The 22,929-nt window shown below is 46.7% G+C and overlaps 1 gene segment (V, D, J or C); it reads left to right on the forward strand.

Moving 5' to 3' along the window:
* Window positions 1-22,929, forward strand: part of LOC128946275 (immunoglobulin heavy variable 3-23-like) — a 36,832-nt gene that overhangs the window by 1,623 nt on the left and 12,280 nt on the right. Inside the window, 1 exon segment of the V gene segment in view lies at window positions 2,913-2,966. Within this exon segment, the coding sequence occupies window positions 2,913-2,966 (54 nt within the window).

Raw genomic sequence — 22,929 nt, forward strand, 5'->3', positions numbered from 1 at the left:
TTGCCATGCAATGGGCGCGCCAGAGACCTGGGCAGGGGCTGGAGTGGCTCGCACTGATCCACAGCGGTGGCAACACCGAGTACACGCCATCAGTCCAAGGCCGGTTGTGGATCTCCAGGGACACCGGGCTGAGCTCGGTGACGCTGACCATGAAAAACCTCAAGGTCGAGGATTCCGGATCCTATTTCTGCGCCAAATCTGCTGATGATAATTGCAATCCTGGTGCTAATTATGAAGATGCCTGAGGTGGATCCACCCCCATCTCAGTGACCCCTCCTGTCCTAAAGCCCCAAGTCCTTCTCCCAAATCGCCACCCTTGACCGTTTGTCCAACGTCTGCCCCATTTCCACCCATGGTGCCCAAAGACCCCAAACTCCGACTGGTTCTGCATCAAACCCAACTGAGTTGGTGCCAAAATTTGCCCCCTTTCACCCATATCTCGACCCTTTGGGCACTTTTAGGGGATGAGGGGGAGATTTCGGGCTAAGAGTTAAGTTTGGGGCCAGACACAGGGGAGGGTTTGGGGCCAATGGGCAGCGTTGGGGCAAAGGGGACAGGGTTGGGACAAAGGGTCAGGGTGAAGGTTTGGGGCCAATGGTTGAGTCTTGGGGCAGAAACAGGCGAGGGTTTGGGGTCAGTGGTGACCATTGATGCAAATACGGACCAAGGGTCAAGATCTGAGACAAGAGGTGAGGTTTGGGATGAAAATCGAAAATTTGGAGATACAATGATGGGAAAGGAGCAAAATCTAGAAGTTTGACGCTATCAACAGCATTGTCACCATGATTAGCAACAGCCCAACAACCAGCACAAAAAGCCCTGGCACAGAAATAGGATCCGGAATCCTCGTCCCTTCGGTTGTTCATGGTCAGCGTCACCGAGCTCTGCCCGTTGTCCCTGGAGATTGTGAACCGGCCCTTGACCAATGGCGCGTAGCCGATATTTCCACCCGTGTTGGTGATCCCCGTGACCCACTGCAGCCCCTGCCCGGGTCTCTGTCGATACCAGCCCATCCCAAAACTGCCAAAACTGAACCCAGACCCTCGGCAGAGGAGGCGCAGGGACCCCCCGGGGGGCTGGAGGTCTCCCCCACACTCCAGCAGGGTCACGGCTGCCCGGAGTCCTTCCCCAAATCTTCACCAATTTCACTCAGAACTCCTCTGCTTCGGTCCCAAATCTCCACCAGATTTTTTGGCTATCCTTAAGTTCCTCAAAACCTGGAATTAAACTCAATATTCTCATTAATTAATTGGACACCTTCTCTTCAGGGTTCCACATTGATTTCAAAAGTAATACCACATTAACAATGCCCAAAACCCCTGGGACCCCAACCCCGGCACATCCCGGCCTTGGCCTTGAGCTCCCTCCGGATCCAGGCCCTGCTGCCCCTGCTGCCCCTCTCAGGCGGGCTCCGTCGCTTTTTTCTGGAACACACGCACCTTTTCCCCTTCTGGATCAATCATATTTCTCATTTTTAATCATCTCCCCTTTGTCCCGCAGGGCTCCGGGCGGCCGTGACCCTGCTGGAATGCAGAGGGCACCTCCAGCCCCTCGGGGAGGTCCCTGCGCCTCCTCTGCCGAGGGTCCGGGTTCAGTTTCAGGAATGTGAACATGTACTGGGTCCGCCAGAGACCGGGACAGGGGCTGGAGTTCGTGGCAGAGATCAGCTACGATCTTTCCAGAACCTACTATGCCCCATTGGTCAAGGGCCGGTTCACGATCTCCAGGGACAATGGCCAGAGCTCGGTGACGCTGACCGTGAAAAACCTCAAGGACGACGATTCCGGATCCTATTTCTGTGCCAAATGCGCTGGTGGTTTTGCTGACTGGGCACGTGCTGCTGGTGGTTTTGTTGACCATCCCGGGTTTGGCCCCTCTCTCTCCTCTCCTGGTCCCCAGGTGTCCCCAAACCCCAGCCCCTTCCCCCAGATCTCATACCTAGACCCCCATCTTGACCTCTGACCCCTGTGTCCATCCCTGGGCCAACATTGAGCTGTAGGACAAAGATTTTAGGAGCAAAGTTTAGATCAAGAGACGAAGGTTGAGATTTTGGGGTTAAACAGCTGAAAGGTTTGGGGAAACGGTTGAGAGAGGGCTGAGGTTCGGGCGAGGGGTCTGGGGGTCTCAGAGCACTTGGGGCAGGGGATGGAGCCAACAGCAGCAGCACCAGGAGCATAACCATTGTCACGTCTGGCACAGAAATAGGATCCGGAATTGGGGAAATGATGGTGGAGTCTGGGGGAAAATGGTCAAGATTTGAGAAATAGGGGTGAGGATTTTTGTGATGGATTAGAGAATTCTGAGTTATTTGGAAACAGAGAGGAGAGGGCTTGGGACCACAACCACCATCAACACCATAACCAGCACTAGCATCAGCACAACCACTGCTGTAACATTTGACACAGAAATAGGATCCGGAATCCTCGTCCTTGAGGTTGTTCATGGTCAGCGTCACCGAGCTCTGCCCGTTGTCCTTGGAGATCCTGAACCGACCCTGCAGAGATGGCCATAGATGGTGCTGGAACCATCGCTCCTGATCCACGCGACGAATTCCAGCCCCTACCCGGGTCTCTGGCGGATCCAGAACATGGAGAAACTCCCGAAACTGAACCCGGACCCTCGGCAGAGGAGGCGCAGGGTCCCCCCGGGGGGCTGGAGGTCCCCCCCGCACTCCAGCAGGGTCACGGCCGCCCGGAGCCCTGCGGGACAAAGGGGAGAAGGGCATGAGGCCAAAGCTCAACCCTTGACCCCAAAATCCCAACTATTGGCCCCACGTTGTGACGATTGGTTCTTCTCCTCCTGCTCCTGGTCACCCTCCCAGCTGGGTCTCATCCCTTTTTCAAGCTGGCAACACCCACCTTGGGTCCACAGCCAATCAGGTTTCTCGTCCCCATCTCCCCTTTCTCCCGCAGGGCTCCGGGCGGCCGTGATCCTGTTGGAGTGCGGGCGGGATCTCCAGCCCCCCGGTAGGGCTCTGCTCCTCCTGTGCCGAGCCTCTGGATTCGACTTTGGCAATTCTGGAATGGTTTGGATCCGCCAGAAACCCGGGCAGGGGCTGCAATGTGTAGCGGGAATCAACAAGGACGGTTCCAGCGCTGGCTACGCGCCATCAGTCAATGGCCAGTTCAGGACCTCCAGGGACAACGGGCAGAGCTTCATAACCCTGACCATGACCAACCTCCAGGACGAGGATTCCGGATCCTATTTCTGCAAAAACTGTCAGTGCTGGTTGGGGTGCTGCTGTTTGACCCCATCCCCATCACTGCATCCCCACCTGTCCCCGTTCCCCAGCCCTTTACCCACCTCCCAGGCCCAGAGACGGCCCGTGACTATTTCTCCATTTCCCTTTCCTCTCTCCGGCCCCAAACCCCAACCCTTGGCCGTTGATTTTCCCTAAAACTCTGCCCCAAAGGTCAGCGCTGGGCCCGGGGCTGGGGACACGAATTCAGTCACCGAGAGCGGGGACGAGCCCTGGGATTTGGCGGAGGGTCTGAGGTATGGGGACAATTAGGGACGCAACAAAGAGGACGGGGCTAAATGCTCCATAACCAGCACCAGCAGCGTCACTACGATCAGCAACAACAGCATTATAACTCTCAGGAGTTTTGGCACAGAAATAGGACCCGGAATCCTCCTCCTTGAGGTTGTTCATATTCAGCGTCACTGAGCTCTGCCCGTTGTCCCTGGAGATGCTGACTCGGCCACTGAACGATGATGGGTATCTGGTGTCACCATCATAGTCAATCCCTACAATGTATTCCAGGCCGTGCCCAGGCCGCTGGCGGATCCACATCAGACTGGTTCATCCAAAACTTAACCTGGACCCTCGGCAGAGCAGGTGCAGGGAACCCCTAGGGGCCTGGAGGTCCCCCCCACACTCCAGCAGGGTCACGGCTGCCCGGAGCCCTGCGGGACAAAGGGGAGATGATGGAGATCAAAACTCTGATTGGTCAAGTGCCCCCAAATGGGTGTGGCCTGCTCGACAATGGGGTAGAATCCTCCTGGGAGGATGATGAACTCTAAAGATCCCAATTTGGCGCCAATAGTCACAATTTGGGTCAAGGGTTGAGCTCTGGCCTCATCCCCATCCCCCCTTTGTCCCACAGGGCTGCGGGCGGCCGTGACCCTGCTGGAGTGGGGGGGGGAACTCCAGCCCCCCGGGGGGTCCCTGACGTTTCTGTGCCGAGGGTCCGGGTTTGATTTTGGGGATTTCGGACTGCTCTGGATGCGCCAGAGACCTGGGCAGGGGCTGGAATGGGTCTCCGGTATCAGGAACGATGGTGCTTACACCGCCAATGCGCCGTCGGTGCAGGGTCGGTTCAGGATCTCCAGGGACAACGGGCAGAGCTCGGTGACGCTGACCATGAACAACCTCAAGGACGAGGATTCCGGATCCTATTTCTGTGCCAAATCCGCTGCTGCTTGGAATTGGGGCGATGCTGCTGCTTATTGTGACGACGCCAGTTGTGGATCCAGCCCCGTCCCCGAGTTTCCCCCAGTCCCCAACCCCAGACCCTTCCCCCAAACCTCAGCCATTGACCCAGCACTTGACCCTTTGTCCCCATTTGCACCAATGGTCAGCACTGGCCCCAAACCCTCACCTGCTCCTGCCCCAAAACTCAACCATTGGCCCCAAACCTTCGCCCCTGGCCTCCAGTTCAGGTCTCACTCTCCAAGAGTTCCCATTTCTGCCCGTGCCAACTCAGCCAATGAGGACCCAGGGAGATGGGGGAGATTTGGCTGAAATGCCCAAAACTGGGGGAAAGTCGACAGTTGGTGCAGCTGGTGCAGACTTTGGGGGAAAATGGTGAAGATTTGAGGAGAAGATCTGTGATTTGGGGAAGGATCTGTGGGGATTGCAGACATTTGGTGACCACCATGGGGGGTGGGACCACTGCCAGAATTGTCACTAAAGGCAGCAACACCACCACCAAAACTACTAGTAGCTCATTTGGCACAGAAATCGGATCCAGAATCGTCGTCCTTGAGGTTGTTCACGGTCAGCTATTACAGCGACCTGATGAAGGTCTTCAGGGTGAGAGAAGTGGACGAGAATCTTGGTTCACGATAGGATGGCTGGATTTATTGATATATGATATATAATACATTATAACTATACTAAAAGGAATAAAGAGAGAAGTTGCAGAAGCAGGTAAGCTAAGAATAGCATAGGAAAAAAGAAAATAACAAAATCCTGTGTCCAGCAGAAAGCAAGGACAAACTCTCCCGTGAGTGGTCAGCAAATCGAAACACTCACAGAAGACCAATCACAGATGATCCTATTACATTCCACACCACCAGATAATTATTGTTTACATTTTTCTTCTGGGGACCCAGCTTCACAGACAGGACAAATCCTAAAAGAAAGGATTTTATGAAAAAATCTCTGTGACAGGTCAGAAATGGGGTGAGGGGTTGGGATTTGGGGGAAGGCTCTGGGAGATGGGGACGGGGGGGACAGGGGGCAGCTAATGCCATCTAAACATTCAACAGAAGCAGGACCATCAATCCAACCACCATAAGCACATTTGGCACAGAAATATGATCCGGAATCCTCATCCTTGAGGTTGTTCATGGTCAGCGCCACCGAGCTCTGCCTGTTGTCCCTGGCGATCATGACCCGGCCTTTGAATGCGGGTGGGTACCAGTTGTATCCATCACTGTCTATCGCTGTGACCCACTCCAGCCCCTGCCCGGGTCTCTGGCGAACCCAGCCAAGCCCGAATTTCCCAAAGTCGAACCCGGACCCTCGGCAGGGAAGGCGCAGGGTACCCCCGGGGGGCTGGAGGTCCCCCCCGCACTCCAGCAGGGTCACGGCCGCCCGGAGCCCTGCGGGACAAAGGGGAGATGGGGATGAGAAACCTCATTGGTTGAAGGCCCCAAACTGGGTGTGGACTGCTGGTAAAATGGGCAGGACCTGCCGGGGAGGAGGATGAAGAACTCCAAGGGTCCCAGTTTGGGGCCAAGGGTCAGGATTTGAGTCAAGGGTTGAGCTTCAGCCTCATCCCCATCTCCCCTTTGTCCCGCAGGGCTCCGGGTGACCGTGACCCTGCTGGAGTGCGGGGGGGACCTCCGGCCCCTCGGGGGCTCCCTGCGCCTCCTCTGCCGAGGGTCCGGGTTTGATTTTGGCAGTTTTGGGATGGGCTGGGTTCGACAGATTCCTGAGAAGAGGCTGGAATCAGTGGCAAGGATCAGCAAAGGTGGCAGCGCCTACTACGCGGATTCGGTCAAGGGTCGGTTTACGATCTCCAGGAACAACGGGCAGAGCTCGGTGACGCTGACCATGAACATCCTCAAGGACGAGGATTCCGGATCCTATTTCTGTGTGAAATCTTTTAGTACTGTTACTCCTGCTGCTGGTTACGGTGACAGGGCTGGTGTTGGTGCTGTTCCCATGTCTGTGCCCCCACCTGTCCCCGTTCGCCAGACCCTTCCCTCCAACCCTTGTTCCCACTCCTGACCCTTTGTCTGAAGCCTGCCCTGTTCTGGCCCCAGATCTCAGCTCTGTCCCCAAATCAGGGCCAGTTTCACCCTGACCTCGGCCTTGTCCATGAAATCCCAATCATCGCCACCAGACTGGACCCATTGTGAGCCAAAATCCCAGTGGTGGAACTGAGTCCTAGCCACGGACCAAATCTTGCCCATTTTCCCCAAATCTCGACCATTTGCACCCAGATTTGGGGACCTTGGTTGAGCCTTGGAGTGCAGAGCTGAGGTGTGGGGCCAGGAGCTGAGTTTGGGGCAGAGCCAGCTCAGAGCTGGGACAGGGGGACAGGAATGGGGTCAGGGGCTGGGGATTGGGGGAAGGGTCTGGGGAACAGGGACGGGAGGGGGCAGAGCCATGGGGATGGGGTCAACATTATAAGCATTATTCCCCGAATAATTATCAGCAGATTTGGCGCAGAAATACGATCCGGAATCCTCGTCCTTGAGGTTGTTCATGGTCAGTGTCACCGAGCTCTGCCCGTTGTCCCTGGAGATCCTCACTCGCTCCTTGAATGAGGCCCCGTAGTGGGCACTGGAACCGTCCCTGCTGATCCCCGCGAGCCACTCCAGCCCCTGCCTGGGTCTCTGATGCATCCAGAACATTCCATTGCTCCCGAAATTGAACCCGGCCCCTCGGCAGAGGAGGCGCAGAGACCCCCCGGGGGGCTGGAGGCGCCCCCCGCACTCCAGCAGGGTCACGGCTGCTCCCCATCCCCAAACCTTTATTGGAGTTTTGCCCCAAATTCCCTTTGTCGGGCCCCAAATCTCCAAGAGAGATGCCCAGTAATATACAGTGCCTTCAACCCTCCAACTGACCCCAAATCACCCATTGATTAATTGGACACCTCTGCCAGAGTTTTGCATCGCCCCATCCCCATCTCCCCTTGGTCCCGCAGGGCTCCGGGCAGCCGTGACCCTGCTGGAGTGCAGGGGGGACCTCCAGCCCCCCGGGTGATCGCTGCGCCTCCTCTGCTGAGGGTCCGGGTTCAGTTTCAGGAATTTTGGGCTGGGATGGATGCGCCAGAGACCCAGGCAGGGGCTGGAATGGCTCGCAGGGATTCATAACGATGGAGACACTTACTACACGCCATCGGTCAAGGGCCGGTTCAGGATCTCCAGGGACAGCGGGCAGAGCTCGGTGACGCTGACCATGAACAACCTCAAGGACGAGGATTCCGGGTCCTATTTCTGTGCCAAGGGTGCTGATGCTTATAGCTGGAATGCTGCTGCTTATGGTGAAGACCCCAGTGGTGGATCCACGCCCCCATATCAGTGTCCCCACCTGTCCCCAAACCCCCAACAATTCCCCCAATCCTCAGCCCTAGGCCCATCCCCTCCTGGGGGTCTCTGTCCCAGTCCCCACTGGGACGGGATTCTGGGGACCCCTCTGGAGCCGTTTGGTTTCCCACCGTCGCTCTCCTCACTGGGCCGTGGCCATGGGGAGGTGCCGGCGGGGTCACGGCCCCGGCAGCACACACAGAACTCGATGGTGCAGCTCAGTGCGAGAGGTTTGTGGCCAATCGCAGAAAGCAAGGGCAGATTGACACGGTGGGGCCAGATCGGGACATCCCCGTCAGTTTTGGGGAATTTGGTTGGGACGTGGATCCCAGAGCTGAGGTTTGGGGCCAAGAGCTGAGACTAGGCCAGAACCAGTTCAGAGTTGGGACACGGGGACAGGAATGGGGTCAGGGGCAGGGGATTGGGGGAAGGGTCTGGGGAACGGGGAAATGGGGGAAACAGCCATGGGGATGAGGTCAAAACGACAGGCAACATTCTCCCAACCAACACGATCATCAACACACTTGGCACAGAAATAGGATCCGGAATCCTCGTCCTTGAGGTTGTTCATGGTCAGCGTCACCGAGCTCTGGCCATTGTCCCTGGAGATCGTGAACCGGCCCTGCACCGATGGCACGTACCCGGTCAAACCAACATTGTAGCTGATACTCGCGAGCCACTACAGCGCCTGCCTGGGTCCCTGGCACACCCAGTTCATGTCGTAGCTTCCGAAACTGAACCTGGACCCTCGGCAGAGGAGGCGAAGGGACCCCGCAAGGGGCTGGAGGTCCCCCCCGCACTCCAGCAGGGTCACGGCCGCCCAGAGCCCTGCGGGACAAAGGGGAGATGATGGAAATCAAAACTCTGATTTGTCAAGGGCCTCCAAGTGGGTGTGGCCAGCTGGACAAAGGGGCAGCACCCACCTGGGAGGAGGATGATGAACTCCAATGGTCCCAATTTGAGGCCAATAGTCAGGATTTGGGTCAAGGGTTGAGCTTTGGCCTAATCCCCATCTCCCCTTTGTCCCGCATGGCTCCGGGCAGCCGTGACCCGGCTGGAGTGCGGGGGGGACCTCCAGCCCCCCGGGGAGTCCCTGCGCCTCCTCTGCCGTGGATCCGGGTTCGATTTCGGGAGTTACCCCATGATCTGGATCTGCTAGACACCCGGGCAGGGGCTGGAATATTTTGCGGGGATCTGGAGCAGTGGTGCTTACACCTACTACAGTCCATCGGTCAAAGGCCGGTTCACGATCTCCAGGGACAACGGGCAGAGCTCGGTGATGCTGACCATGAACAACCTCAAGGACGAGGATTCTGCCATCTATTTCTGTGCCAGGGGTGCTGAAGATAATGGTGCTGTTAATGATGCCTATGGAATTGATGCCTCGCCATGGCTGTGTCCACCCCTGTCCCCGTTCCCCAGACCCTTCCCCAGCTCCCAGCCCCTGACCCAGCCCGTGACAATTTCTCCATTTCCCTTTCCCCTCTCCGGCCCCAAACCCCAACCCTTGGCCATTGATCTTCCCCCAAACTCTGCCCCAAAGGTCAGCACTGGACCCGGGGCTGGGGACACGAATTCAGTCACCGAGAGCGGGGACGAGCACTGGGATTTGGGGGCAGGGTCTGGGGAGCCGGGACTGGGGGGGACACAGCCATGGGGCGGCAGGTTCAAAACCATAAGCAACATCAGCAGCATCGGACCAAACATTACCAGATTTGGCACAGAAATAGGTGGCAGAATCCTTGTCCTTGAGGTTGTTCATGGTCAGAGTCACCGAGCTCTGCCCGTTGTCCCTGGACATCCTGAACCGGCCCTTGACTGAGGGCGCGTAGCCGGTGCTGGAACCATCACTCTTAATCCCCCCGAGCCACTCCGTCACCTGCCCGGCTCTCTGGCGGACCCACTGCATCCCTAAATTCCCAAAACTGAATCTGGACCCTCGGCAGAGGAGGCGCAGGGACCCCCCGGGGGGCTGGAGGTGCCCCTCAGACTGCAGCAGGGTCATGGAATCTGACTCCATGAGTCAGAATGCTGAACAATTGCTCTATTAAATCTCTACTATATTACATTAATATTATATTTTATTACAATAATACAATATTATATCTCATTATTACTATTCTACGTCTCATTAATAATATATTATGTCTCATTAATACTATATTATATCTCATTAATTCTATATTATAACTCATTAATACTTTATCTCATTAATACTATATTACATCTTTTAATTACTATATTACATCTCGTTAATGGTATATTGTATCTCATTAATGCTATATTATATCTCAGAAATACTGTATCTCATTAATTCTATATTTTATCCCATTAATACTATATTACATCTCTTTAATGCTATATAATATCTCATTAATTCTACATAATACCTCAATAATGCTATATCCCATTAATACTATATTATATCTCATTAATGCTATATTACCTCTATACTAAAGAGATACTAAAATAATTCCGTACAAAAGACACGAAAAAATCTTAAAGAATCCCCGTGAGAGTCTGACAGAGCCAGGTCACGGCGTGGAGCCCATTGGCCAAGGAAACAAAACAATCTGCAGCAGAACCCAAATGATGAATCCCTGCAGGGGAACAATCCCCCAGACACATTCCAACACGCGCAGAAACAGCAGGAGCAGAGAGGAGAGATGGGAATTGTTTCCTCTTCTTCTTCTCCCTGTGCTGCTCAAGGAAAAATCCTGTGACAGAAAGAGAGAGACAGAGAGAGAGAGGGAGAGAGAGAGAGAGACAGAGAGAGAGAGGGAATGGTGTCTGACTCTGAGCTGGGAATGAGAATGCAACAGCTGGGCCTGGTGCCCATCTCCCCTTTGTCCCGCAGGGCTCCGGGCGGCCGTGACCCTGCTGGAGTGCGGGGGGGACCTCCAGGCGCCCAGGGGGTCCCTCCGCCTCCTCTGCCGAGAGTCCGGGTTCAATTTTGGGGGGTTCTCCATGTTCTGGGTGCGCCAGAGACCCTGGCAGGGGCTGGAATTTTTGGCAGGGATCAAGGACAACGGTGGCAGCACCGCCTATGTGCCATCGGTCAAGGGCCGGTTCAGGATCTCCAAGGACAATGGGCAGAGCTCGGTGACGCTCTCCATGAACATCCTCAAGGACGAGGATTCCGGATCCTATTTCTGTGCCAAATGCGTTGATGGTGGTTGTGCCAATAGTGATGGTACTGTTGGTGTGGCATTTATTGCTGGTTCTGATCTTGGTCCCAAATCCCTCCACTTTGTTCCCAAATATCCCATAGCCCTCTGATCTCTCCACCAAATCTCAGCCCTTTTCATCAAATCTCAGCCATTTTACCCCAAACTCTGCCCCTGCTGCCCCAACTCCCGAATTTCTCCCAGTTTTTCCCCATTCCTCCCAAATCTCCCCCAGCTCCCTGGGCCCTGATTGGAGCAGGCCTGAACTGGAGCCCAGGGGTGAAGGTTTGGGGCCAATGGTTGAGTGTTGGGGCAGGAGCAGGGGAGGGTTTGGGGTCAGTGCTGATCATTGGGGAAAATGGGAACAAAGGGTCAAGGGCTGGGTCAATGGGTGAGGTTTGGGATGAAAAGTAGAACTCTGGAGACTCAATGATGGGAGTGGGATGAAAGGCAGGAGCTTGAGACCATCAGGGGCATCGTCACCATTAGCAGCAGCACCATAACCATCAGAAGCCCTTGCACAGAAATAGGATCCAGAATCCCCAACCTTGAGGTTGTTCATGGTCAGCGTCACCGAGCTCTGCCCGTTGTCCTGGGAGATCGTGAACCGGCCCTTGACCTACTGCGCATACGGGGTGTAAGCACCACTGCTCCAGATCCCTGCAACGTATTCCAGCCCCTGCCCCGGTCTCTGGCGGATCCAGTACATGGTAAAACTGCCAAAACTGAGCCCGGACTCTCAGCAGAGGAGGCGCAGGGACCCCCCGGGGGGCTGGAGGTCCCCCCCGCACTCCAGCAGGGTCACGGCCGCCCAGAGCCCTGCGGGACAAAGGCGAGATGGGGATGAAAAACCTGATTGGCGAAGGGACTTAAAGCTGGTGTGGCTAGCCGGAAAAAGGGGCAGGACACACCTGGGGGGATGATGATGAACTCCCAGGGTCCCAATTTGGGGCCAAGAGTAAGGATTTCAGTCAAGGGTTCAGCTTTGGCCTCATCCCCATCTCCCCTTTGTCCCGCGGGGCTCCGGCCGGCTGTGACCCTATTGGAGAGGGGGTGGGGACCTCCAGCTCCCCGGGGGGTCCCTGACGTTGCTGTGCCGAGGGTCCGGGTTCGATGTTAGCGCCATCACCATGTTCTGGGTCCACCAGAAACCCGGGCAGGGGCTGGAGTGGGTCAGGAGCATCAGGAAGGAGGGCTGAAGCTCCATGTACGCGCCTTCGGTGCAGGGCCGGGTCAGGATCTCCAGGGACAAGGGCAGAGCTCGGTGACGCTGACCATGAAGAACCTCAAGGACAAGGATTCCGCCACCTATTTCTGTGCCAGGGCTGCTGATGTTTATGGTGCAGGTGCTCATGGTGACAATGCCCCTGATGGTCTCAAGCTCCTGCCGTTCATCCGACTCCCAACATTGAGTCCCCAGAGCTGTGATTTTCATACCAAACCTCACCCATTGACCCAGCCCTTGACCCTTTGTCCCCATTTGCCCCAATGGTCAGCACTGACCCCAAACCCTCCCCTGCTCCTGCCCCAAAACTCAACCATTGGCCCCAAACCTTCACCCCTGGCCTCCAGTTCAGGCCTCCTCCAATCAGGGCCCGGGAGCTGGGGGAGATTTGAGTGAAATGGGCAAAATTGTGGAAACATCAGGAATTCGGACAGCAATAGTGGAGACTGGGGAGGAAGTTCAAAAATGGGGTCAAGGGTTGGGATTTGGGAGAAGGATTTTGGGAAATTTTGGGAACTTGGGCTGCGGGCTTGGGGCAATGCTGAGGATTGTCACCATAAGAAACAGCAGCTCCATTCCAACCACCATCACTGCATCTGGCACAGAAATAGGAGCCGGAATCCTCGTCCTTGAGGTTGTTCATGGTCAGCGTCACCGAGCTCTGCCCGTTGTCCCTGGAGATCGTGACCTGGCCCCTGAATGATGGCGTGTAGTAGGTGCTGCCATCGCTTTGGATCCCTCCGATGTGTTCCACTCCCTGCCCGGGTCTCTGGCGAACCCAGCCCATCCCAAATTGTCCACAATCGAACCCGGACCCTCGGCAGAGGAGGCGCAGGGAACCCCCGGGGGGCTGGAGGTGCCCCCTGCACTCCAGCAGGGTCACGGCCGCCCGGAGCCCTGCGGGACAAAGGGGAGATGGGCATGAGAAACCTGATTGGTTGAATGTCTCATACTGCATGTGGCCAGCTGGGAAAAGGGGCAGGACCCACCTGGAGGGAGGATGATGAACTCCAAAGGTCCCAATTTGGGGCCCAGAGTCAGGATTTGGGTCAAGGGTTGAGCTTTGGCCCCATCCCCATCTCCCCTTTGTCCCGCAGGGTTCCGGGCGGCCGTGACCCTGCTGGAGTGCGGGGGGGACCTCCAGCCCCCCGGGGAGTCCCTGCGCCTCCTCTGCCGAGGGTCCGGGTTCAGTTTCGGCAGTTTTGGGATGGCCTGGGTCCGTCAGAGACCAGGCCAGACGCTGGAAATCATTGCAGATATCAGCAACAATGGTGGCAGTTCCTGGTACGCGGATTCAGTCATGGGCCGGTTCACGATCTCCAGGGACAACGGGCAGAGCTCAGTGAAGCTGACCATGAACAACCTCAAGGACGAGGATTCCGGATCCTATTTCTGTGCCAAATCATATAACACTGGTGCTAGTCCTGCTCGTATTGATTACCGTGCCATCTGCATCTCCTCATCCCCTCCTGTGCCCGCGCCCCAGACCCTTCTCCCAAACCCCCAGCGCACACCCAGCCCTTGACCATTGATCCCAACCTTGCTCTGCCTCGGCCCCAATTCTCACCCGCTGACCCCAAACCACAACTCCTGACCCCAAATCTCCTCTTTGTGCCCCAAACTTTACTCTGAAGCTCAGGGTTTTGGGCCCAGGGCCCCGATTTGGGGACAAAGGTTGAGGATTCGTGTCAGCACCTGTGGCTGGGAGCGCTAAGTGGGGTTTTGGGGCAGAATCGGGCGATTTTGGTGCAAACTTAGTTGGATGTGGGGCAGAACCCGCTTGGGGGTTTTGGCTCCATGGTTGTCTTGTGGAACTGCGGGAGATCTGGGACAAAGGGGCAAGAATGCGGCGAAGGGCTGGGAGTTAGGGGCAACGTCTGGGGATTGGGGACAGGAGAGGACACTGTGATGGGGTCTTGGATCCACCATGGGTGTCATCTAAATTAGCACCAGGACCCACATAACCAGCACGAACACCCTTGGCACAGAAATAGGATCCGGAATCGTCGTCCTTGAGGTTGTTCATGGTCAGCGTCACCGAGCTCTGCCCGTGTTCCCTGGAGATCCTGAACTGGCCCTTGACCGATGGCGCGTAGTAGGCGCTGCCACCAGTGTTGGTGATCCCCATGAGCCGATCCAGTCCCTGACCAGGGCTCTGGGGGATCCAGTACATGTCGTAGCTCCCGAAATCAAACCCGGACCCTCCGCAGGGGAGGCGCAGGGTACCCCCGGGGGGCTGGAGGTCCCCCCCGCACTCCAGCAGGGTCACGGCCACCCGGAGCCCTGCGGGACCAAGGGGAGATGGGGATGAGGGAAAAAATCCATCCAAATGTTAATTCTTGCATGCAGATCCTGGTGTTGGCCCCAAATTGTGGCACTTTCTCCTCCTCCCGATCCTGCCGGCCCTCCCAGGGGGCTCAAGGACCCGTTTTGGATCTGGTAACCCCCAGCCGGACCCACACCTGGATCCGGGGCCTCATCCCCATCCCCCGTCTGTCCCGCAGGGCTCTGGGTGGCCGTGACCCTGCTGGAGTGCGGGGGGAACCTCCAGCCCCCCGGGGGGTCCCTGACGTTGCTGTGCCAAACATCTGGGTTCAAATTCACAAAATCTGCAATGTTCTGGATGCACCAGAGACCCGGGCTGGGGCTGGAATACGTCGCGGGGATCAACGGTGATGGTTCCACCCCCAGATACGCGCCATCAGTCAAGGGCCGGTTCAGCATCTCCAGGGACGACGGGCAGAGCTTGGTGACGCTGACCATGAACAAGCTCAAGGACGAGGATTCCGGATCCTATTTCTGTGCCAAAAACGCCTATGATGGATGGGGTTGGGAGGCTCATGCTGCTGGTTCTAATTTTGGTCCCGTCCCCATCCCCGTTCCCCAGGTCCTTCCCTCCTACCCGTGATCCCATTGTTGAACCCCACAGACCCAAATCTGGCCCGTTTTCCCCAAATCTCGACCATTTGCACCCAGGTTTGGGGACCTTGGTTGAGCCTTGGAGCCAAGAACTGAGGTTTGGGGCCAGGAGCTGAGATTTGGGGCAAAAGGTTGAGATTTTGGGCCAAGAATGAAGATTTGGGTCCAGGAGCTGAGATTTGGGACCAAGAGCTGAGATTTGGGGCCAAGAATGAGGATTTGGGGCCAGAAATGAAGATTTGGGGCCGAGATTGTAGATTTGGTGCCAAGAGGCAAGATTTGGGGCCCAGAACGAAGATTTGGGGCCCAGAACGATGATTTGGGGAGCAGAACGAAGATTTGGGGCCAGGAGTGGAGATTTGGGGTCAGAAGTGGAGATTTGGGGCCCAGAACAAAAATCTGGGACCAAGAACGAAGATTTGGGGCTAAGAACAAAGATTTGGGGCCAGGAATGAAGATTTGGGGCCAATGGCTGGGATTTGGGGCTACGAGTGCAGATTTGGGGCCAAGAATGGAGATTTGGGGCCAGGAGTGGGGATTTGGGGCCAAGAACGAATATTTGGGGCGGGAGTTGAGATTTGGGGTGTAAGGTTGAGATTTGGGGTGAAGAAGCAAGATTTGGGGCAAAAAGCTGAGATTTGGGGCCAAGAATGAGGATTTGGGGTGAAGAATTTTAATTTTATTTTATTTTATTTTATTTTATTTTATTTTATTATTTATTTTATTATTTTATTTTATTTTATTTTATTTCGTTTTATTATTTTATTTTGTTTTATTTTATTATAATTTCTCTTCTTTTCTTTTATTTTAATATATTATTTTATATCATTTTCATTTATTATTTGATTTTATTTTCCTTTATTTTATTTTGATTAATTTTATTTTATTTTATTTTACTTTATTATGTTTTATTTTATTTTATTATTTTAATTTATTTTATTTATTTTATTTGAATTTAATATTTTTTACTTTATTTTATTTTATTTTTTAATTTTTTTATTTTCCTTTATTATTTTATTTTATTTTATTTTTATTTATTTTGTTTATTATTTTATTTTATTTTATTTGAATTTTTTATTTTATTTTATTTTATTTTATTTTATTTTATTTTATCACTTCATTTTACTTTATTTTACTTTATTTTTTTACTTTATTGTATTTTTTATTTTAATTTATTTTTTATTTTACTTTTTATATTTTATTTTATTTTATTTTACTTTATTATTTTATTTTAATATTTTATTTCATTTTAATTCATTATTTTATTTTATTTTTCTTTTTTTATTCCTATTTTAGTTTCATTTAATTTTATTTTTCTTTTATTTGTTCTTTCTTTTATTTTCTTTTTCTTTTTTTATTCTCATTTAAGTTTGATTTCATTTTATTTTTATTTTATTTCTATTTTCTAACATAATTTTATAGTGATTTTATTTTTAAATCTAGTTTAAACTTTAATTTCAATATAATTTTGTTTCTTTTTGTAATTTTTATTTTGTATTTTCATTTTAAACTCATTTGAACTTATTTAAATTTTAATTACAATTGCAAGTATAATTTCATTTTTTAATTTCATATTAAATTTATTTTTCTTTTAATTTTCCTTTTCTTTTCCAATTAAATTTCAATTTAATTTAAATTTCAATAAAATAAAATAAAATAATAATTTTATTTTAATGATTATTTTATTTGGAATTTTATTTTTTACTATAATTCACTTTGAATTTTTTTCATATTTTTAATATCAATTTTAATTTTATTTTTTTCTCTTCATTTTAATTTCTTATTGCATTTTCCATTAAAATTTTATTTCTAAATTTATTTGAAGTTAATTTCCTTTTTCCTATTCACATCATTTTAATTTTATTTTTTTATTGTGTTTTCAATTTTATCTTAATTTCTAAATGGAATTTCAGCCTCAATTTTACCTTTAAGTTCCTTTTTAATTTATATATTTATTTTATCTTGTTTAATTTTATTTTACTTTAATTTTATTTTTATTTCTTTTTTATTTTTAATTGATTTTCGATTTTGATTTATTTCACTTTAATTTAAAATATGTTTATTGATAACTTTAATTTTATTTAAAAATTTATATTTTTATTTCCATTTTTAATTAAATCATATAGTAAATTTTGTCGGTAAGTTTATTTTTATTTAATTTCATTTAAAGTTTCATTTTAATTTTAATTTTCCTTTGTAATTTTTATTTTTATTGAATTTTAATTCTTGCCAATTTTGGAACTTTTAATTCCGATTTTTGTGATTTTCTGTTATTATTGGTTTCCAGGTGAATTTTTTAATTTAATTACGATTTTATTTAATTTAACTTAATTTAATTAATTTTAGTTTAATTTAGATTATTTCTATTTTATTTTATTTTAATTGAGTTTATTTTCGTTTAATTTAATTGATTTGAAGTTTTATTTTGTTGTATTTCCTTTTTATTTAATGAAGTTGAAGCATATTAAATTATTTTAAATTTAAATGAATTTCAATTTAAAGGAAATTTATTTTATTTTATTTTATTTTATTTTATTTTATTTTATTTTATTTTTATTGAGTTTATTTTAGTTTAATTTAATTGATTTGAGGTCTTATTTTGTTTTATTTCCTTTTTATTTACCAAAGTTTCAGTAAATTGAATTATTTTTAATTGAAATGAATTTGAATTTAAAGTCAATTTATTTTTTTTATTCAATTTTAATTAATTACTTCCATCATTAATTTGTTAACTTTGTTTATTTAAGGTTTATTAATGACAATATTTTTAATTTATATTTTTATTTTTATAATAATAACAGTAATAATAATAAAAACAACAACAATAATAATTTTAATAATAATAGTAATAATAGTAATAATAAAAAATAATAATTATATTAATAATAATATAATACTAAAACAATAAAATATTTATTTTATTTTATTTTATTTTTATTTTCTTAAATTCTATTTTTAATTAATTACTTCCATCATTAATTTGTTAACTTTGTTTATATGAGGTTTATGAATGGCAATATTTTTAATTTATATTTTTATTTTGGTAATAATAATAATAATAATAATAATAATAATTTAATAAAATATAATAATAATAGTAGTAACAATAATAATAAAATACAACAACAACAACAACAACAACAACAATAATAATAATAATAATAATAAAATTATAATAATAAATATAGTAATAAATATAATAATAGTAAATATAATAATAATAATAATAACACAGTAAATTTTTTCTTTTTAATTGGTTTTATTTCTATTATTTTTATTTCTTATTCTAATATTTGGCCAGGTTCCTTCCTCGCTAACATTTATTAACATCGATTAAAGTCAATGACCGTTTATTAATGGCTATTACTTAATATTATTTCAATCAAAAATTAAAGAATTCCATTTTCTTCTGGGTTTTCTTCGTTCTTTTCGTTTTTTCCCTTTGGGGATCAATGAAAGAAAATGGAATTAAAGGGAATAAAAGAATTGTAATCAAATCAATGGAAAATTGAAAAAAAATCAAAATTAAATAGAAAATTCAGTGAAATAAAATAAAATAATTCAATGTAATTGATGTTGTTTTTATTTTATTTTCCTTTATTTTATTACAAGCTATTCGTTTATCATTATTCGCATTTTGATTTAATTGAATTTATTAAGATTTATTTTTATTATTTTCATTATTCACAAAAAATTTATTTTATTTATATTTGTTTTTATTCATTACAGCGTATTCTTTATACGCGTTTATGCGAATGGATTTTTAAAATATTGAAATTAAAATGAATTTGAATTAAAATTAAAATGAAATCATTAATTTAAATTTTAAAAATTTTGAATTTTAAATGAACCAAAATTGAATCTAGAATTAAATTTAAATGAAATTAAAATAAATAAAAAAAATAGAATAGGATAGAATAGAATAAAATAAAATAATGTAAAATAAAATAAAATAATGAAATAAAAAAATATAATATAATAAATTATAAAAAAAATAAAATAGAATAAAGTAAAATAAAATAAAATAATAAATTAAATTAAAATAAAATAAAATAAATAAAATAAAATAAAATAAAATAAAATAGAATAAATTAAAATAAAATAAAATAATAAATTAAAATAAAATAAAATAAAATAAAATAAAGTAAAATAAGATAAAATAAAGTAAAATAAAATAAAATTATACATTAAAATAAAATAAAATATTAATAAAATAAAATAAAATAAAATAGAGTAAAGTAAAATAAAATAAAATAATATCTTAAAATAAAATAAAATAAAATAAAATTAAATACGATTAAAAATAAATGGGAGAAAACAAAGTAATCAGAAAAAAACAATGAAATAAAAATGAAAAAAAGAAATCTAATAGGAAATAAACAGAATAAGTGGAATTAATAATTTGTATTTTTAAAATAAAAAATTGTATTCAATCCGAAAGAAAGGGCGAGATTAGGAATTGAAAAAAAGGGAATGAAAATAAATTTATAAAAATAGAAAATGGCAAAAACAGAGGCAGGAAATTGATGCAAATTAGGGAGGAAATGGGGGGAAAAGAGAAATAAAAATCAATTAAAGCAGAGGAATTAAAAACAAATAAAGGAGATTAATTGAAATCAATTTGATAAAATAAAATTTATTCAAGGAAGGGATGAAAATCCAGGAATTAAATCCCAAAATTCGATAAAATACAAGAATAGGAATTTAATTTAATTTAATTTAATTTAATTTAATTTAATTTAATTCGATTTTATTTTTTAAATAAATTTTAATCTTATCAGTGATTTATTATTATAAAAAATTCAAAATAAATTTATAGGAAATTGAACTATTAGAAAATTGATATTGAGACAAATTAATTTATAACAATGTTTAGATTTTTAATAAATAAAAATACAAACTTGTATTGGTAGAATTTATTAATTTATGATAATCGGAATAAATAGAATAAATTGGTATATCTTTATTAATTTCAAATTTTATAGTTTTTATTTAAAAAATGGATCAACTTATATTAATGGAAATTAATGCAATAAATTAATTGGCTTTAGTAATTGAAGTAAATGTTTAATTCAAACATTTATAAATTTATATTAATTTGAAACAATAAAATAAATTTATAGGTTTTTATTGATTGAGAAAATTTCTAAGAATTTATTCATAAAATTAATAAATTTTTATTTTTTTAAACGAATAAAACATATTAATAGGCTTTCATTAATTGAAATAATATTTTATTGGAAAAATTATAAATTGATATTAATTGAAATAAATAGTTAGAAAAATTAAAATTTGTCTTAATTAAAAATAAGTTTATATTACTTGAAATTAATTTAATTACACTAAACAAACCCCAATCAAACGAAATAAAACTGCAGTTGATTCCAATTAAACTAAACAAACCAAACGCCAAAAAAAGTAATCAAAATAGCGATAAAATCCCAAATCAATTAATTATAATTTAAAAATTAATTAAAATAAACCCAAATCCGCAGTTTCCCGCCTCCTCCTCACCAGCGGCAGCTGATTGGTCGAGAGAAAAGGGCGGAGACCAATCAGCGCCGTGCGCGGGAAGAGCGCCCTTGGGGGGGAAAATCTGCCCAGCGACGGCTTCTGATTGGTCCGGAGGCGGCCCGGGGAACCAATCAGAGGCAGGGATCCCCGAGACATGGCCGCGAATTCACTGAGGGCGCCCCCAAACCCCCCGAAAATCGCCCCAAAATCCCTTTTAGGACCCTTAAAATCCCCTCAGAACTCACAAAATCGCCCCAAAATCTCTTCCAGGAGCCCAAAAATGCCCTCAGAGTCCCAAATTCCCCTTAAAATCTCTTCAGAAACCCCAAAATTCACCCAAAATGCTCTCAGAGCTCCAAAATCCCCTCAGAAATCCAAAATCCCCTAAAATCCCTTCAGAGCCCCCAAATCGCCCCAAAATCCCCTCAGGGACCACCCAAAAAAAATCCCCGAATCACTTCCTGGACTCCAAAATCCCCCCAGAAACCTCAAATGACAAAAAAATTCCTTTCAAGACCCCAAAATCCACTCAGAACACCCAAATTTGCCCCAAAATCCCCTCAGAGACCCCAAATCGCCCCAAAATGCCCCCAAAAATTCCCTCAGAGACCCCAAAACCGCCCCAAAATCCCTTCCATGACCCCAAAATCCCAAAATCCCTTTCAGGACCCCCCAAAATCTCACTCAGAACCCACAAAATCCACCCAAAATCCTCCTGGGACCCCCTCAAAATCCCCAAATCTCCCCAAAATCTTCTGGGCCCCCCCCAAAACAATCCCCCAAAATCACCCAAAAACTGCTCGGGACCCCAAATCTGCCCAAAATCCCCCGAAATTCCCCCTCAAGACACCCAAAACCCCTCCTGGGACCCCCTAAAAATCTCCAAATCTCCCCCATAAATCCCAAAACGCTCCAAAAAAACCCCAAACGCCCCCCAAAACCCCCTCCCAAATGCCCCCAAAATTCAAAACCCCCCCAATATCCCAAATTTCCCCCCAAATTCCCCCCCCCAAAAAAATTGGGAAAAATCCCAAATCCCCCCCAAAATTCGCTAAAATGCCCCCCAAAATCACCAAATTCCCCCAAATTTCCCCCCAAAATCCCCCTCAAAAAATCCCAAATCCCCCCCCCAAAATTCGCTAAAATCCCCCCCAAAATCACCAAATTCCCCCAAATTTCCCCAAAATCCCCCCAAAATCCCCCCGAAAAATCCCAATTCCCCCAAAATTCGCTAAAATCCCCCCCAAAATCACCAAATTCCCCCAAATTTCCCCCCAAAATCTCCCTCAAAAAATCCCAAATCCCCCCCCAAATTCGCTAAAATCCCCCCAAAATCACCAAATTCCCCCAAATTTCCCCAAAATCCCCCCAAAATTCCCCCCGAAAAATCCCAATTCCCCCCCCAAAATTCCCTGAAATCCCCCCCAAAATCACCAAATTCCCCCAAATTTCCCCAAAACCCCCCCAAAATCCCCCCCGAAAAATCCCAATTCCCCCCTCAAAAGTCGCTAAAATCCCCCCCAAAATCACCAAATTCCCCCAAATTTCCCCAAAATCCCCCCCAAAATTCCCCTCAAAAAATCCCAAATCCCCCGCCAAAATTCGCTAAAATCCCCCCCAAAATCCCCAAATTCCCCCAAAACCCGCGAATTTCCCCCCAAAGTGCCCGGAATCCCCCTCAAATCCCCCTTACACATTTCCCTCTATCTCATGTCTGTGTCCTTTGATGTACAGACAACGGCAGCAACACCCAAGGAACGGTGACATTTGCAAATCATTCTCACCCCACAATCAGATCTCCCTGAACAACAACACCGTGTCCTTCCATCTTTTTGCATTACCCACCACGTGCAACCGGTTTGCGGAGCAAAAACAACCCCACCAATGGGTTTGTCTGTATTTGAGGCAGGATTAATCCAAACTGTCTTCCCTAACAAACCTCTGACATGAACCACCGGTGTGGGATCTCAGCGCCTCAGGACTGAGGTGCAGAGTGACCGAGACAACCCTTGAGGGGGCTCGGGGGTCCTGGAATGTCGCCAGAAGCGTCTGGTGGCTGGACTTTGATCCTGCACGGGAGACGACGCCTGTGTGAGGACGGGAGGATTTCACCGGGGTAAATGGTGAAGGGATGAGTTAATTAGAGTGTAAAACACAGGGTTTAGGATTTCTGTACAGGGGGGTCTGGAGAAGTAAGATGGAGGAATTGGGGCGTGTCCTGTCCTTCTTCTTCTTCTTCTTCTTGGGTTCCATCTTCTGTGGTGGTGGTGGCACTTTGGGATTGGTTATTACTAAAAGTGCACCGGTCAATAGGGGTGAAAGATATTGGAAAGAATAGGT

The sequence above is a fragment of the Melozone crissalis genome, unplaced genomic scaffold (genome assembly GCF_028551555.1).
Source record: "Melozone crissalis strain CALT ecotype California unplaced genomic scaffold, PUWL_Pcris_2 ptg000079l_1, whole genome shotgun sequence".
NCBI lineage: Eukaryota > Metazoa > Chordata > Aves > Passeriformes > Passerellidae > Melozone > Melozone crissalis.